The 16775-nt window shown below is 42.6% G+C and overlaps 1 protein-coding gene across 3 annotated transcripts in view; it reads left to right on the top strand.

Moving 5' to 3' along the window:
• The window catches only part of LOC124041573 (E3 ubiquitin-protein ligase MYCBP2-like), a 233183-nt gene that overhangs the window by 33867 nt on the left and 182541 nt on the right, over positions 1–16775 (top strand). For all 3 annotated transcript variants that reach the window (XM_046359324.1, XM_046359315.1, XM_046359308.1), the window contains exons 6-7: positions 9330–9572; positions 12458–12529. In XM_046359324.1, coding sequence (XP_046215280.1) covers positions 9330–9572; positions 12458–12529 — 315 coding nt within the window. The remainder of the gene's footprint in view (positions 1–9329; positions 9573–12457; positions 12530–16775) is intronic.

The raw sequence follows: 16775 nt of genomic DNA, 5'->3' as shown, positions 1-16775 counted from the left end.
GTCGCCAAGTGAATGCTACTAGCGTGCACCTCAAACTAGCTATCCATTCCACATCGGCTCCAAATCACATTTTACACGTTTCGTAAACTAACATCTTACTTGCAGCTCCTTCCTAACAACAGAGAGAAAAAAAGAGAGAAAAAGAGAAACAATAGAAAAATAAGGAATAAATACACAATGAGGAATTATAACTTTGCTTTATACGATATGCAGGGGTACGAGGTAATTGAGGTAAATATGTACATATAAGTAGGGATAAAATGACTAGGCATCAGGATAGACAAACGGTAACAGCAGCGTATGTGATGAGTCAAAAGAGTTAGTTCAAAAGGGGTCAATGCAGATAGTAAAATACCAATAGCTACCCGGACTAAATATTTAGCAGTTCAGCAGGGGCACAGAGCTGTGTTTAAATAGTACTTATTTTTTTCCAAATACTTTTGAGTATTTGCTTGAGTAACGGGACATGGTGTGATGAAGGAAACATACAGGAACTCAAATCCTTTTGTTCACCTGATTTAGAATTCCTCACAATCAAATGTAGACCGCATTATCTTCCAAGAGAATTCTCTTCGATTATAATCACAGCCGTATATATCCCCCCCCAAGCAGACACATCGATGGCTCTGAACGAACTTTATTTAACTCTTTGCAAACTGGAAAACATTTATCCGGAGGCTGCATTCATTGTAGCTGGGGATTTTAACAAAGCCAATCTGAAAACAAGACTCCCTAAATTTTATCAGCATATCGATTGCGCAACCAGGGGTGGTAAAACCTTGGATCATTGTTACTCTAACTTCCGCGACGCATATAAGGCCCTGCCCCGCCCCCTTTCGGAAAAGCTGACCACGACTCCATTTTGCTGATCCCTGCCTACAGGCAGAAATTAAAACAAGAGGCTCCCACGCTGAGGTCTGTCCAACGCTGGTCAGACCAAGCTGACTCTACACTCCAAGACTGCTTCCATCACGTGGACTGGGACATGTTTCGTATTGCGTCAGATGGGAATATTGACGAATACGCTGATTCGGTGTGCGAGTTCATTAGAACGTGCGTCGAAGATGTCGTTCCCATAGCAACGATAAAAACATTCCCTAACCAGAAACCGTGGATTGATGGCAGCATTCGCGTGAAACTGAAAGCGCGAACCACTGCTTTTAATCAGGGCAAGGTGTCTGGCAACATGACTGAATACAAACAGTGCAGCTATTCCCTCCGTAAGGCTATTAAACAAGCTAAGCGTCAGTACAGAGACAAAGTGGAATCTCAATTCAATGGCTCAGACATAAGAGGCATGTGGCAGGGTCTACAGTCAATCATGTCTTGCTCCCAGGCAGACTAAATTACTTTTTTGCCCGCTTTGAGGACAATACAGTGCCACTGACACGGCCTGCAACGAAAACATGCGGTCTCTCCTTCACTGCAGCTGAGGTGAGTAAGACATTTAAACGTGTTAACCCTCGCAAGGCTGCAGGCCCAGACGGCATCCCCAGCCGCGCCCTCAGAGCATGCGCAGACCAGCTGGCCGGTGTGTTTACGGACATATTCAATCAATCCCTATACCAGTCTGCTGTTCCCACATGCTTCAAGAGGGCCACCATTGTTCCTGTTCCCAAGAAAGCTAAGGTAACTGAGCTAAACGACTACCGCCCCGTAGCACTCACTTCCGTCATCATGAAGTGCTTTGAGAGACTAGTCAAGGACCATATCACCTCCACCCTACCTGACACCCTAGACCCACTCCAATTTGCTTACCGCCCAAATAGGTCCACAGACGATGCAATCTCAACCACACTGCACACTGCCCTAACCCACCTGGACAAGAGGAATACCTATGTGAGAATGCTGTTCATCGACTACAGCTCGGCATTCAACACCATAGTACCCTCCAAGCTCGTCATCAAGCTCGAGACCCTGGGTCTCGACCCCGCCCTGTGCAACTGGGTACTGGACTTCCTGACGGGCCGCCCCCAGGTGGTGAGGGTAGGCAACAACATCTCCTCCCCGCTGATCCTCAACACGGGGCCCCACAAGGGTGCGTTCTGAGCCCTCTCCTGTACTCCCTGTTCACCCACGACTGCGTGGCCACGCACGCCTCCAACTCAATCATCAAGTTTGCGGACGACACAACAGTGGTAGGCTTGATTACCAACAACGACGAGACTGCCTACAGGGAGGAGGTGAGGGCCCTCGGAGTGTGGTGTCAGGAAAATAACCTCACACTCAACGTCAACAAAACTAAGGAGATGATTGTGGACTTCAGGAAACAGCAGAGGGAACACCCCCTATCCACATCGATGGAACAGTAGTGGAGAGGGTAGCTAGTTTTAAGTTCCTCGGCATACACATCACAGACAAACTGAATTGGTCCACTCACACTGACAGCGTCGTGAAGAAGGCGCAGCAGCGCCTATTCAACCTCAGGAGGCTGAAGAAATTCGGCTTGTCACCAAAAGCACTCACAAACTTCTACAGATGCACAATCGAGAGCATCCTGGCGGGCTGTATCACCGCCTGGTACGGCAACTGCTCCGCCCTCAACCGTAAGGCTCTCCAGAGGGTAGTGAGGACTGCACAACGCATCACCGGGGGCAAACTACCTGCCCTCCAGGACACCTACACCACCCGTTGTTACAGGAAGGCCATAAAGATCATCAAGGACATCAACCACCCGAACCACTGCCTGTTCACCCCGCTATCATCCAGAAGGCGAGGTCAGTACAGGTGCATCAAAGCTGGGACCGAGAGACTGAAAAACAGCTTCTATCTCAAGGCCATCAGACTGTTAAACAGCCACCACTAACACTGAGTGGCTGCTGCCAACACACTGTCATTGACACTGACCCAACTCCAGCCATTTTAATAATGGGAATTGATGGGAAATGATGTAAATATATCACTAGCCACTTTAAACAATGCCACCTTATATAATGTTACTTACCCTACATTATTCATCTCATATGCATATGTATATACTGTACTCTACATCATCGACTGCATCCTTATGTAACACATGTATCACTAGCCACTTTAACTATGCCACTTTGTTTACTTTGTCTACACACTCATCTCATATGTATATACTGTACTCGATACCATCTACTGTATGCTGCTCTGTACCATCACTCATTCATATATCCTTATGTACATGTTCCTTATCCCCTTACACTGTGTATAAGACAGTAGTTTTGGAATTGTTAGTTAGATTACTTGTTGGTTATCACTGCATTGTCGGAACTAGAAGCACAAGCATTTCGCTACACTCGCATTAACATCTGCTAACCATGTGTATGTGACAAATAAAATTTGATTTGATTTGAGCCTGCCTGGAGAGCCCGATACACTACCGGTCAAAAGTTTTAGAACATTCAAGGGTTTTTCTTTTATATTTACTATTTTACCATTGTAGAATAAATAATAGTGAAGATATCAAAACTATGAAATGTTATTTAACTTTGCAAGTCAGTTAAACCAAATTCTTATTTACAATGATAGCCTAGGAACAGTGGGTTAACTGCTTTGTTCAGGGTCAGAACGACAAATTTTTACCTCGTCAACTCGGGGATTCGACCTAGCAACCTTTCGGTTACTGGCCCAACACTAATCACTAGGCTACCTGCCGCCCCAAAGTGGAATGCTTTTCCAACAGTCTTGAAGGAGTTCTCACACATGCTGAGCACTTGTTGGCCGCTTTTCCTCGGACTCTGCGGTCCAACACACCCCAAACCATCTCAATTTGGTTGAGGTCGGGAATTGTGGAGGCCAGGTCATCTGATGCAGCACTCAATCACTCCCTTTCTTGGTCAAATAGCTCTTACACAGCCAGGAGGTGTGTTGTGTCATAGTCCTGGTGAAAAACAAATGATAGTCCCACTAATCCCAAACCACTGACACGGTCGCCAGGTGTACAGTGTTTCTTCAAACACATTGGTGCGGCTGGCTTCCGGGTTAAGTGGGCATTGTGTCAAGAAGCAGTGCGGCTTGGCTGGGTTGTGTTTCTGAGGACGCACTGCTCTTCCACTCTCACGAGTCCCACCTCTGCAACTCCTGTACAGACAAGAGTGTAACTACCAATTGGAAACCATTTCCAAAACTAAAGCATTGTATTTGGGACCATTCATTCACTAAACCCTAAACCTCAACTTTATCTTGTAATGAATCATGTGGAAATTTAGCAAGTTGAGGTCACTGAACTACTTGGAGTAACCCTGGATTGTAAACTGTCATGGTCAATACATATTGATACAACAGTAGCTAAGATGGGGAGAAGTCTGTCCATAATGAAGTGCTGCTCTTCCTTATTACACTATCAACAAGGCAGGTCCTACAGGCCCTAGTTTTGTCACACCTAGACTACTGTTCAGTAGTGTGGTCAGGTGCCACAAAAAGGGACTTGGGAAATCGCTATTGGCTCTGTACAGGGCAGCATGGCTGGCCCTTAAAAATACAGAGAGCCCTGAGGCCTACATAGGCTACTGTAAAAATGCATTTTTGTTTTTATTGGAATAGAAACTAGAGGTCGACAGATTTATGATTTTTCAATACCGATTTATTGGAGGACCAAAAAATGCAGATACCGATTAATCGGACAATTTTTATTTTATCTGTAATAATGACAATTACAACAATACTGACTGAACACTTATTTTAACTCAATATAATACATCCATAAAATCAATTTAGCCTCAAATAAATAATGAAACATGTTCAATTTGGTTTAAATAATTCAAAAACAAAGTGTTGGAGAAGAAAGTAAAAGTGCAATATGTGACATGTAAGAAAGCTAACGTTTCAGTTCCTTGCTCAGAACATGAGAACATATGAAAGCTGGTGGTTCCTTTTGACATGATTCTTCAATATTCCCAGGTAAGAAGTTTTAGGTTGTAGTTATTATAGGAATAATAGGACTATTTCTCTCTAGACCATTTGTATTTCATATACCTTTGACTATGGGATGTTCTTATAGGCACTTTAGTATTGCCAGTGTAACAGTACAGCTTCCGTCCCTCTCCTCGCTCCTACTTGGGCTCAAACCAGGAACATAACGACAACAGCCACCCTCGAAGCAGCGTTACCCATCGCTCCTCAAAAGCTGTGGCCCTTGCAGAGCAAGGGGAACAAGTCTCAGAGCGAGTGACGTTTGAAACGCTTTTAGCGCGCACCCCGCTAACTAACTAGCCATTTCACATCGGTTACACCAGCCTAATCTCGGGAGTTGATAGGCTTGAAGTCATAAACAGCTGCTGGCAATTGCATGAAAGTGTTGTTTGAATTAATGCTTACGAGCCTGCTGTTGCCTACCATCGCTCAGTCAGACTGCTCTATCAAATCATAGACTTAATTCTAACATAATAATACGAGCCTTAGGTTATTAATATGATCGAATCCGGAATCTATCATCTCGAAAATAAGACGTTTACTGTTTTAGTGAAATACGGAACCGTTTCGTATTTTATCTAACGGGTGGCATCCATAAGTCTAAATATTTCTGTTACATTGCACAACCTTCAATGTTATGTCATAATTACGTAAAAGTCTGGCCAATTAGGCAGCCCAAACTGTTGCAATTTCACCCGGTCAATATTGCCTGCTAACCTGGCTTTCTTTTAGCTAAATATGTATGTTTAAAAATATCTACTTCTGTGTATTGATTTTAAGAAAGGCATTGATGTTTATGGTTAGGTTCACATTGGAGCAACGATATGCATCGATTATATGCAACGCAGGACACGCTAGATAAACTAGTAATATCATCAACCGTGTAGTTAACTAGTGATTATGATTGTTTTTTATAGGATACGTTTAATGCTAGTTAGCAACTTACCTTGACTTACTGCATTCCCGTAACAGGCAGTCTCCTCGTGGAGTACAATGAGAGGCAGGTGTTTAGAGCGTTGGACTAGTTAACTGTAAGATTGAATCCCTCAAGCTGACAAGGTTAAAATCTGTCGTTCTGCCCCTGAACAAGGCAGCTAACCCACCGTTCCTAGGCCATCATTGAAAATAAGAATTTAACTAGAACCTGCCTAGTTAAATAAAGGTAGGTGTCCAAAAATACTGATTTCTGATTGTTATGAAAACTTAATCGGCCCTAATTAATCGGCCATTCCGATGAAGCGTTCTACCTCTAATAAAAACACCATAATATTAAGGAACATTAACACCAAACGTTTTAGTCTCTAGTACAGCCAATATTTAAAACAGTCAACTGCATTTGTGAATTCAATCGCTGCAGCCAAGATGTTGCGGTTTATTCATCGTTTAATTAAATGCTTCCTTTGTTTAGTTTTTTAAAACTAAAATGCTTGACTGTATTTAAAGACATGGATGATTTGTATGCTGTGTGATGACATGCACAGATGAATTATTGATTGATATACTTACTGTATATTGTAGTAGTTCTTTATGCCAATAAGTAAGTTACGCTAAAACATCTATAGTAAACAGGACTCTTAGGCCTACACCTGTGTCATTTAAAGAGAGCACGGGTTTTAGGAATAGGGAATGTTTTTCCTAAACAAATGTAAGGATTTTGGTTACAGAACTTTTCACTCAGCTTCGTACCACCCTGCATCCACCTGCTGGCTTGCCTCTGAAGCTAAGATTGGTTGGTCCTGGTCAGTCCCTGGATGGGAGACCAGATGCTGCTGGAAGTGGTGTTGTAGGCACCCTTTCCTCTGGTCAATAAAAAATAATAATATCCCAATGCCCCAGGGCATCTTGCCGATGGGACGTTAAACGGGTGTCCTGACTCTCTGTTGTCACTAAAGATCCTATGGCACTTAATGTAAGAGTAGGGTATTAATCCCGTTAATCCCATGTCATTTACAAAATAGCCTCCTATACCCTACTCAATGCAGCCTATCACAGTGCAATCTGTTTTGTTACTGCACCTGTACATAGCCCACCTATAATTTAGCCCAAACAACTACCTCTTTCCCTACTGTATTTTTTTTATTTTTTTATTTTGCTCCTTTGCACCCCATTATTTTTATTTCTACTTTGTACATTCTTCCACTGCAAATCTACCATTCCAGTGTTTTACTTGCTATATTGTATTTACTTTGTCACCATGACCTTTTTTTGCCTTTACCTCCCTTATCTCACCTCATTTGCTCACATCGTATATAGACTTGTTTATACTGTATTATTGACTGTATGTTTGTTTTACTCCATGTGTAACTCTGTGTCGTTGTATCTGTCGAACTGCTTTACTTTATCTTGGCCAGGTCGCAATTGTAAATGAGAACTTGTTCTCAACTTGCCTACCTGGTTAAATAAAGGTAAAATAAAAATAAAATCCCGGTGTCCTGGCTAAAATACAAAATCTGTCCCTCATACCATCAGGGTCACCAAATCATCTCTAGCTTACAATTGGATCGTTCATCCACCCTTTTCTCCCATGTAACTATTCCCCAGGTCGTTGCTGTAAATGAGAATGTGTCCACAGTCAATTTACCTGGTAAAATAAGGGGGGAAAAGTGAAATGGCTGTAATTATGTTGTAGCTTCAGCAGCACGGATAGAGGAATAAACACTTTGATCTGTGGTGGTTGCTGCAGCAGGGAGGACAGAGCGACACAAAGTCTGAGTCTGGCCCAGCACAATCAAATTCATTTCTTTTCGGAGTCCCTCTCGTCAACTGTGCGTCTTAATTATTTAATCAAACTGTGTGCTGAAAGCAATAGACAAGCTCAGTGAATATAAACTCAGCAACAAAAAAAAATTCCCTTTTCAGGACCATATCTTTAAAATATCATTCGTAAAAATCCAAGTAACTTGAGATCTTCATTGTGAAGGGTTTAAACATTGTTTCTCATGTTTGTTCAATGAACTGTAAACAATGAATGAACATGCACCTGTGGAACGGTCGTTAAGACGCTAACAGCTCAAACGGTAGGCAATTAAGGTCACAGTTCTGAAAACTTAGGACACTAAAGAGGCCTTTCTACTGACTCTGTAAAACACCAAAACAAGGATAACCAGGTCCCCGCTCATCTGCGTGAATGTGCCTTAGTGCATGCTGCAACGATGCATGAGGACTGCAGATGTGGCCAGGGCAATAAATTGCAATGCCATACTGTGAGATGCCTAAGACAGCGCGACAGGAAGAACAGCTGATCGTCCTCGCAGTGGCAGACCACGTGTAACAACACCTGCACAGGATCAGTACATCCGAACATCATACCTCTGGGACAGGTACAGGATGGCAACAAAAACTGCCCAAGTTACAGCAGGAATGCACAATCTCTCCATCAGTGCGCAGACTGTCCACAATAGGCTGAGGACTTGTAGGCCTGTTGTAAAGGCAGGTCCTCACCAGACATCACCCCCTATGGGCACAAACCCACCGTCACTGGACCAGACAGGACTGGCAAAAAGTGCTCTTCACCGACGAGTCACGGTTTTGTCTCACCAGGGGTGATGGTCGGATTCACGTTTCTCGTTGAAGGAATGAGCGTTACACCGAGGCCTGTACTCTCGAGCGGGATGGATTTGGAGGTGGAGTGTCTGTCATGGTCTTGGGCGTTGTGTCACAGCATCATCAGACTGAGCTTGTTGTCATTGCAGGCAATCTCAACGCTGTGTATTACAGGGAAGACATCCTCCTCCCTCATGTGGTACCCTTCTTGCAGGCTCGTCCTGACATGACCCTCCAGCATGACAATGCCACCAGCCATACTGTTCGTTCTGTGCGTGACTTTCTGCACGACAGGAATGTTAGTGTTCTGCCCGGGTCTCAATCCCATTGAGCACATCTGGGACCAGTTGGATTGGAGGGTGAGGGTTAGGGCCATTCCCCCCAGAAATGTCCGGGAACTTGCAGGGGCCTTGGTGGAGGAGTGGGGTAACATCTCACAGCAAGAACTGGCAAATATGGTGCAGTCCATGAGAAGGAGACTCACTGCAGTACTTAATGCAGCTGGTGGCCACACCAGATACTGACTGTTACTTTTGGTTTTGACCCTCCCGTTTGTTCAGGGACACATTCCATTTCTGTTTAGTCACATGTCTGTGGAACTTTCTTTTTTTGCTGACTTTAGTTGAATTGATTAAAACACACAGGATGTGTGCATATATGGAAAAATACACATTTAACAATGCAGACCAATCGATTGGTCGAAAGAACAGACGACCCTTGGTCGACCAAGATACATTTTTTGGGGAGACAACCCTAAAATAGTCTCACTCTGGAGCCCTGATTTCAAACCAGACCTTTCTACAAAACACTCCACACTTAAAGCAGCCAAAACGGTCCTTTCATTTTCTCTTCTAGTTCATTTCCATGAATTCTTCATCTTTATTCTTCCCTCATCTTTGTCCCAGGTGCCGACCATTCTGAACGCTCTACAGAGGAGCGTGCAGGCCGTGCTGGTGGGCAAGATCCAGATCCAAGATTGGTTCGGCAATGGCATCAAGCGGGCGGCACTGATGAACAAGTGGGTACTGAAGGAGGTGACCGTCAATGAGGATGAGCGCTGCCTGCTACAGACCGACGGCTCTTTCCTCTACCTGCTCTGCAAGGATGGCCTCTACAAAGTGGGCTCCGGCTACAGTGGCACCGTCAGGGTAGGTAGGGTGGGATGACATGTTGGTGTCTACTTGAGTGCTTTTTTCAAGTGTGATTTATTACACTCATATAGCAGTCAATACAAACTAATCCATGAGCATACAAGATACACATGACGTCAAGCAAAGAGGCACGCCTTGAAATACATCCACAGGTACACCTCCAATTGACTCAAATGATGTCAATGAGCCTATCAGAAGCTTCTAAAGCCATGAAATAATTTTCTGGAATTTTCCAAGCTGTTTGAAGGCACGGTCAACTTAATGTATGTAAACTTCTGACCCACTGGAATTGGTACAGTGAATTATAAGTGAAATAATCTGTAAACAATTGTTGGAAAAATTACTTGTGTCATGCACAAAATAGATGTCCTAACCGACTTGCCAAAACTAGTAGTTGAAAAAGAAATGTATGTAAACTTCCGACTTCAACTGTGACCCTGCTCCTCACCTAACCCCAAACTGTGTGTATATTATTTGTGTGTGTGTGTTAATCAATAATGTACTGCGGTCTTAAAGCTACTCATTCATCAATGAGCAGAAATATGGCATTGGTGACCTCCTTTACCGTTCAGTTCTAGACTTTGGTGTAGTCGGTTGTTATGGCTACTGGTGTTCCTGCTTGTCACTGTGATTCGGTCAGGGGTTCCAGGACTGTAACTACCAATTGGACATCATGAAAAAGGGTTGAAAGTATTACACAAAACGTAAATTGCAATTTATTGTCGAATGAGCGGTTGTTCATGTTCAAAGTATAAGCATTTCCATTGTTTTTATGGGGTCCACCCACTTCTTGAGCTGGCCCCACCCCTTTCCTTTGTCGACCAAGCCGTCATATCGGATTAGCCCACTAGGGACTTTTCAGTGTATCATGTCAGTAACTAATGAATAACTAGTCTGTGTGTGTAGTTCTGTAATTGATTAGTTAGTTAGTAAATCAATAGTTAAGCTAATTTGAATATCGATGATTTATGATGCTAGGTATCGTGCTGATATCCAAGGGTTTGCAAAGCTCAGGAATGAGACTGATGTAATAATACATTAATAGAAGACTGTAATTGATATGATAATAAAATACCTGAAGAGTTACATTTGGGAAATTGCAATTCTATGAACATTTCCCCGTGGTGCCCCGACTTCCTAGTTAATTACAATTCCGTGATTAATTTAATGATTACACACAGAGAATTTATTTGATAATATAAGTTCCCCAAGCACACAGTGGCCTCTTCTTAAATGGAAGCATTTTTAACCATCAACACTTCCTAGAGCTGGCCGCCTGGCCAAACTGAGCAATCGGGGGAGAAGGGCCTTGCAGGGAGGTGAGCAAGAACCCGAAGGTCCCTCTGACAGAGCTCCAGAGTTCCTCTGTATAGATGGGAGAACCTTCCAGAAGGACAACCATCCCTGCTGCTCTCCACCAATCAGGCCTTTTATTGAAGTGGCCAGATGGAAGCCACTCCTCAGTAAAAGGCACATGACAGCCCACTTGGAGTTTGCCAAAAGACACTTAAAGGACTCAGAACATGATACACGAGTCGATGGTCTGATGAAACCAAGATCGAACTGTTTGGCCTGAATGCCAAGTGTCACATCTGGAGGAAACCTGGCACCATCCTTACGGTGAAACATGTTTGTGGCAGAATCATGCTGTGGGGATGTTTTTCAGCGGCAGGGACTGGGAGACTAGTCATGATTGAGGGAACGATGAATGGAGCAAAGTACAGAGATCCTTAATGAAAACCTTCTCAAGAGTTCTCATGATCTCGACTGGGGCGAAGGTTCACGTTCCAACAGGACAACGACCCTAAGCACACAGTCAAGACAACGCAGGAGTGGCTTCGGGACAAGTCTCTGAATGTCCTTGAGTGACCCAGCCAGAGCCCGAACCCCATTGAACATCTGAAGAGACCTGAAAATAGCTGTGCAGCGACGGTCCCCATCCAACCTGATAGAGCTTGAGAGGATCTGCAGAGAAGAATGGGAGAAGCTCCCCAAATACATGTGTGTCAAGCTTGTAGCGTCATATGCAGGAAGACTCTAGGCTGTAATCGCTGGCAGAGATGCTTCAATAATTTACTGAGCAAAGGCTCTGAATACTATTTTTATTTTTAATAAAATAAAAAAAACGTGTTTTGTGCTTTGTCATTATGGGGTATTGTGTGTAGATTGATGGGGAAAAAACGATTTAATACATTTTAGAATAATACTGTGATCGACTACATTCTATCACAGTGCCATCCGTTTTGTCATCAAAGCCCCATATACCACCCACCACTGCGACCTGTATGCTCTAGTCGGCTGGCGCTCACTTCATATTCGTCAGCAGACCCACTGGCTCAAGGTCATAAGTCTTTGCTAGGTAAAACTCCACATTATCTCAGCTCACTGGTCACGATAACACCCACCCCAAGCACGCGCTGGTCATCCCCAAAGCCAACACCTACTTTGGCCGCCTTTCCTTTCAGTTTTCTGCTGCCAATGACGGAACGAATTGCAAAAATCGCTGAAGTTCGAGACACTTTAAACAGTTACTTCACTTCTATGGCTTATTTATTGCCTTACCACCTCATGCAATTTGCACACACTGTATATAAACTTTCTTTTTTTCTATGTTATTGACTTCTGTTTTGTTTATTCCATGTGTAACTCAGTTTGTGTCGCACTGCTTTGCTTTATCTTGGTCAGGTAGCAGTTGTAAATGAGAACTTGTTCTCAACTAAGCCTACCTGGTTAAATAAAGGTGAAAAAAATGTAACGTAAAAAGTCAAGGAGTCGGAATACTTTCCGAATGAACTGTACATATCGAATCATCTGGAAAGGGAACATTTGGCTATTCGTTTGGGATTGCACTCTAACATTGGATCAGTGTGTGTGTATTCCAGGGCCATGTGTATAATTCCACATCATGCTTCAGGAATCGGATGGAGAAGAGATCATGGTTGGGCTTCGCTCAGGTAATTTAACTTCAATTTTTGTGTTAATCTTAATTTTGATTTCACATGACGAAAACATTAAAGACTATAGGGAACTTGGAATTCTATTTGATCACTAGTTATGGTTGTCTTATAGTCGTACAATGCTGATGGCTGACTGCATAGATTTGTATCACCCCCTATTTGACCCAATAAGCATGGTTGCTGATCTATATGCAGTAAATGCTTAAGTTGATAACGATTCTGCTCCTACTGAATCCCTTTAAGGGTTAGGAAGGGATAGGTTTTTACCCCCAAAATTACATTTATTGATGAGGCACTGTTTGTTTCTATGGAGTTCCTGCGGATCCAACTTCTGGATCTCTTTTCCCAACAGCTTAACCAGAAGGGGACTAGGGTTGGAAGGTGGCGCATGGAACGCAAAAATATTCCAAAAAATATTTAACCTCCACACATTAACAAGTCCAATGGCTCAAATGAAAGATAAACAAGGTGTTTATCTACCCAGCAAGTCAGATTTCTAAAATGTTTTACGGTGAAAACATAGCACATATTTATGTCAAACCACCACCGAAGACACAGTTAATTTGCATAGCCAAGTTGAAAAAAATATGCAATCAACAAACGCAGGATTAAAAGAAAAATAATGCACTAACCTTTTGAAATCTTCATCAGATGACAGTAATATAACATGTTACACAGTACATTTATGTTTTTTTCAATAATATGCTATATATATCCATAAATCTCTGTTTACAATGATGCATCGTTCAAAAAATTATACTCAAATGTCCTGAGAAATGATAACGTCAGCTAACAAGGAATACACATCATAAACTTTTACTAAATATGCATGTTCTACATAGATACACTTCTGAATGCAATCACTGTGTTACATTTATTTTTAACGTTACAGGTTTCGTTCACTAGGCTATACTATGAGTCGGCGCTCAAAAAGTAGCATTACGGCTCCTCTATCTTGGAGTCCACAGAAACCCAAATTTACCACATAAATATTCCCTTACCTTTGCAGTTCTTCCATTAGAAGACCTGGAAGGAATTATACTTACCAAAAACAGCGTTTAGTTTTGCAGTCTGTGTCTTTCGGTTCTCAAACACGACACATTTCGGTTGAAATGTAGCCAAAAGTCAAGTGGATGCGCACCAAAACGTCGAACTTACATATTATATGTCGACTAAACTTATCAAACTAAGTTCATAATCAAGCTTTAACATGTTATAAAGGTGTACAGCAATCGTGAGGACGAACAGAAACGCATGCATTGTATAATCGATCTTGGAAAAAAGACAGGACCGGAGCAGAGCGCGCATGAATGTGACCTGTTTTTTCGCGTGACCGAAAGCTTTCGGCCTGCCAAAACTCTCGTGAGCGCGCGATTCTCACAATGAGAATCCCCATTGAAAGCTGAGATCGCGCTGAAGACAGAGAGACTGTTCCCAGACCTGTAAGTGCTTGGGGAGGGTGGGGGCGATGACGTCAAAGTTGGGCTAACTTTTCTGATGACAAGAGAGAGTTTGGGAGAGTGACTGCCCTGAGAGTTCTGCTTTACATACAGACATAATTTAAACGGTCTTAGAAGCTTTAGAGTGTTTTCTATTCAATAATATTTTTTATTTGCGTATATTAGCAACTTTTGACAAAAAAAAAATATGTTTACTATGGGCACGCAATTACTCCAGAGGGGGCAGTAGACAGCCCTATCCCCAACAGGTTTTAAGGTCTGAAATATTTGCTTGTGCGGGATTGTCTACTTTACGCCTCTTTACTCGTTCGGCAGCTCAGAGAACAGGCGACTCTGGTGAATGGTGCCCGTTTTGTAAAGTTAGATCAGATCTGAATCTATGTCGTCAAGATCACATAATTATAGTATTCTATTTACAGATGCAGGATGTTAATTTGGCCAGTATGGTCGCAGCAAAATAATCCTGCAATATCAGGATTTGAACATTTAGTTCGTAATGTTGCTTGATCGGTGGTTAGGCTATTAGCTGGCCATAATTTGAAAAGTGTAATATTGTTTATATAACCATGTGTTAGTGCAGGCTTTCTGTCAATTAATGTAAATCACAAAAGTCATCTGAATTCCCTGCAGCGCAGGACATTTCTCAGAAACAACAGTGTTGCCAAATTAAGATCCTACATCTGCAACAGAACTGAATATAATAGCGTTGTGTAGCGTTACGGAAAGACTAATTTCTTATGAAGATGATTGTGCAAATGGTCACTTTTGTCTCCGGTGGCCATAACTCAACAGGGTACACTACGAGGCAAAACATATCCTACAGTTTAACATCATCTGCTCTAATATTCCCTCACTGTACTTCATTCAAAACACTGGGATCCACCTAAATAATTTGCATTCCTTGATCCTTTCTCGGCATTATAAGGCTGCATTGAGACAATGACTTATCAATGGCCCAGCTCATCTAATCCCTACCATTGTGGCGCTGAGTTGTCATAATGCTTCAGCAAATGTACATTATCCCAGGGGCGTTGGAAGCCACAATGTAAGTAACCTCATTTATGTCCCTCTTACTGCCCTGAATGCCTCTGCTGACCCTACAGCTGTTGTATGCTGTAGTCATATGTCTATGAATCTGAGTTATACTGTTAGCACTGGGGTGGTGTGCCCAAGCAGGAAGTCCAGTGTGCAGATCACCCTGCACTAACATAAATAACCCAAGCATCTCTACCTCTGCTAAGCTTCCCAGTAAAGCAAGAAAAACATTCAAGCATCCCAGAAAAGTGTCAAAAATATCACACGTTTACCAATGTAGCTTAACAGATGATATTTTCGGACACTCTCTGAAAGTAACTTCTATAGTACCTTTGATACAGTGGTAGCAATACATGGTTATAAGATCAACATAAAATACAGAAATGTCAAAAGTGTGGGTTTGGCTGTTTATATTCAGAACCACATTCTTGTAATGCTGTCATCTGCCTCACCCAAAGCCCATTCTGGTGGGAAGCTGCTATAGACCACCAAGTGCTAACAGTAATTATCTGGATCACTTGTGAAATGCTTGATTAATGTACACTACCGTTCAAAGTTTTGGGATCACTTAGAAATGTCCTTGTGTTTGAAAGAAAAGCACATTTCTTGTCCATTAAAATAACACCACATTTATCATAAATACAGTATAGATATTGTTAATGTTGTAAATGACTATGGTAGCTGGAAAAGGCTGATTTTTAATGGAATATCTACATAGGAGTATAGAGGCCCATTATCAACAACCATCACTCCTGTGTTCCAATGGTACGTTAGCTAATCCAAGTTTATCATTTTAAAAAGCTAATTGATCATTAGAAAACCCGTTTGCAGGTATGTTAGCACATCTGAAAACTGTTCGGATTTAAAGAAGCAATAAAACTGCCCTTGAGACCAGTTGAGTTTCTGGAGCATCAGCAATTGTGATTTGGATTACAGGCTCAACATGGCAAGAAACAAATAACTTTCTTCTGAAACTCGTCAGTCTATTCTTGTTCTGACAAATGAAAGCTATTCCATGCAAGAAATTGCCAAGAAACTGAAGATCTCGTACAACACTGTGTACTACTCCCTTCACAGAACAGTGCAAAATGGCTCTAAACCGAATAGAAAGAGTGGGAGGCCCTGGTGCACAACTGAGCATTAGTGTCTAGTTTGAGTAACAGATGCCTCACAAGTCCTCAACTGGCAGCTTCAATAAATAGTACCTGCCAAACACCAGTCTCAATGTCAACAGTGAAGAGGTGACCGTTGAGGCGTCTGTTTAATCCCAGAAGCCGACCCAAGACGACGGCACCGCAGAAGGGGCAGAAGGCACGGCCTCCTGGTCAGGCTCTGTAGACGTGCACATCGCCCACCGCTTCCGAGTGTACTACTTGCCAATATCCAGTCTCTTGACATCTAGGTAGACAAAGTTCGAGAAAGGGTTGCCTTCCAGAGAGACATCAGAGATTGCAACATTCTTTGTTTCATGGAAACATGGCTTTCTCGTGATATTTTGTCGGAATGATTTCAGCCACCGGGCTTCTCCATGCATTGAGCCGACAGAGATTAACACCTCTCTGGGAAGAAGGGTGGGAGTGTATGCTTCATGATGTATTCGACTCATGGCATAATCATAATAACATACAGGAACTCAAGTCCTTCTGCTCACCCGAACTAGAATTCCTCACAATCAAATGCCGGCCATATTACCTTCCAAGTGAATTCTCGTTAGTTATCGTCACAGCTGTGTACGCTCACCCTCAAGC

Source organism: Oncorhynchus gorbuscha, linkage group LG01, assembly GCF_021184085.1.
Source record: "Oncorhynchus gorbuscha isolate QuinsamMale2020 ecotype Even-year linkage group LG01, OgorEven_v1.0, whole genome shotgun sequence".
Lineage (NCBI taxonomy): Eukaryota > Metazoa > Chordata > Actinopteri > Salmoniformes > Salmonidae > Oncorhynchus > Oncorhynchus gorbuscha.
Note: the sequence above shows the minus strand (reverse complement) of the source record. Positions and strands in the feature narration are given on the sequence as shown.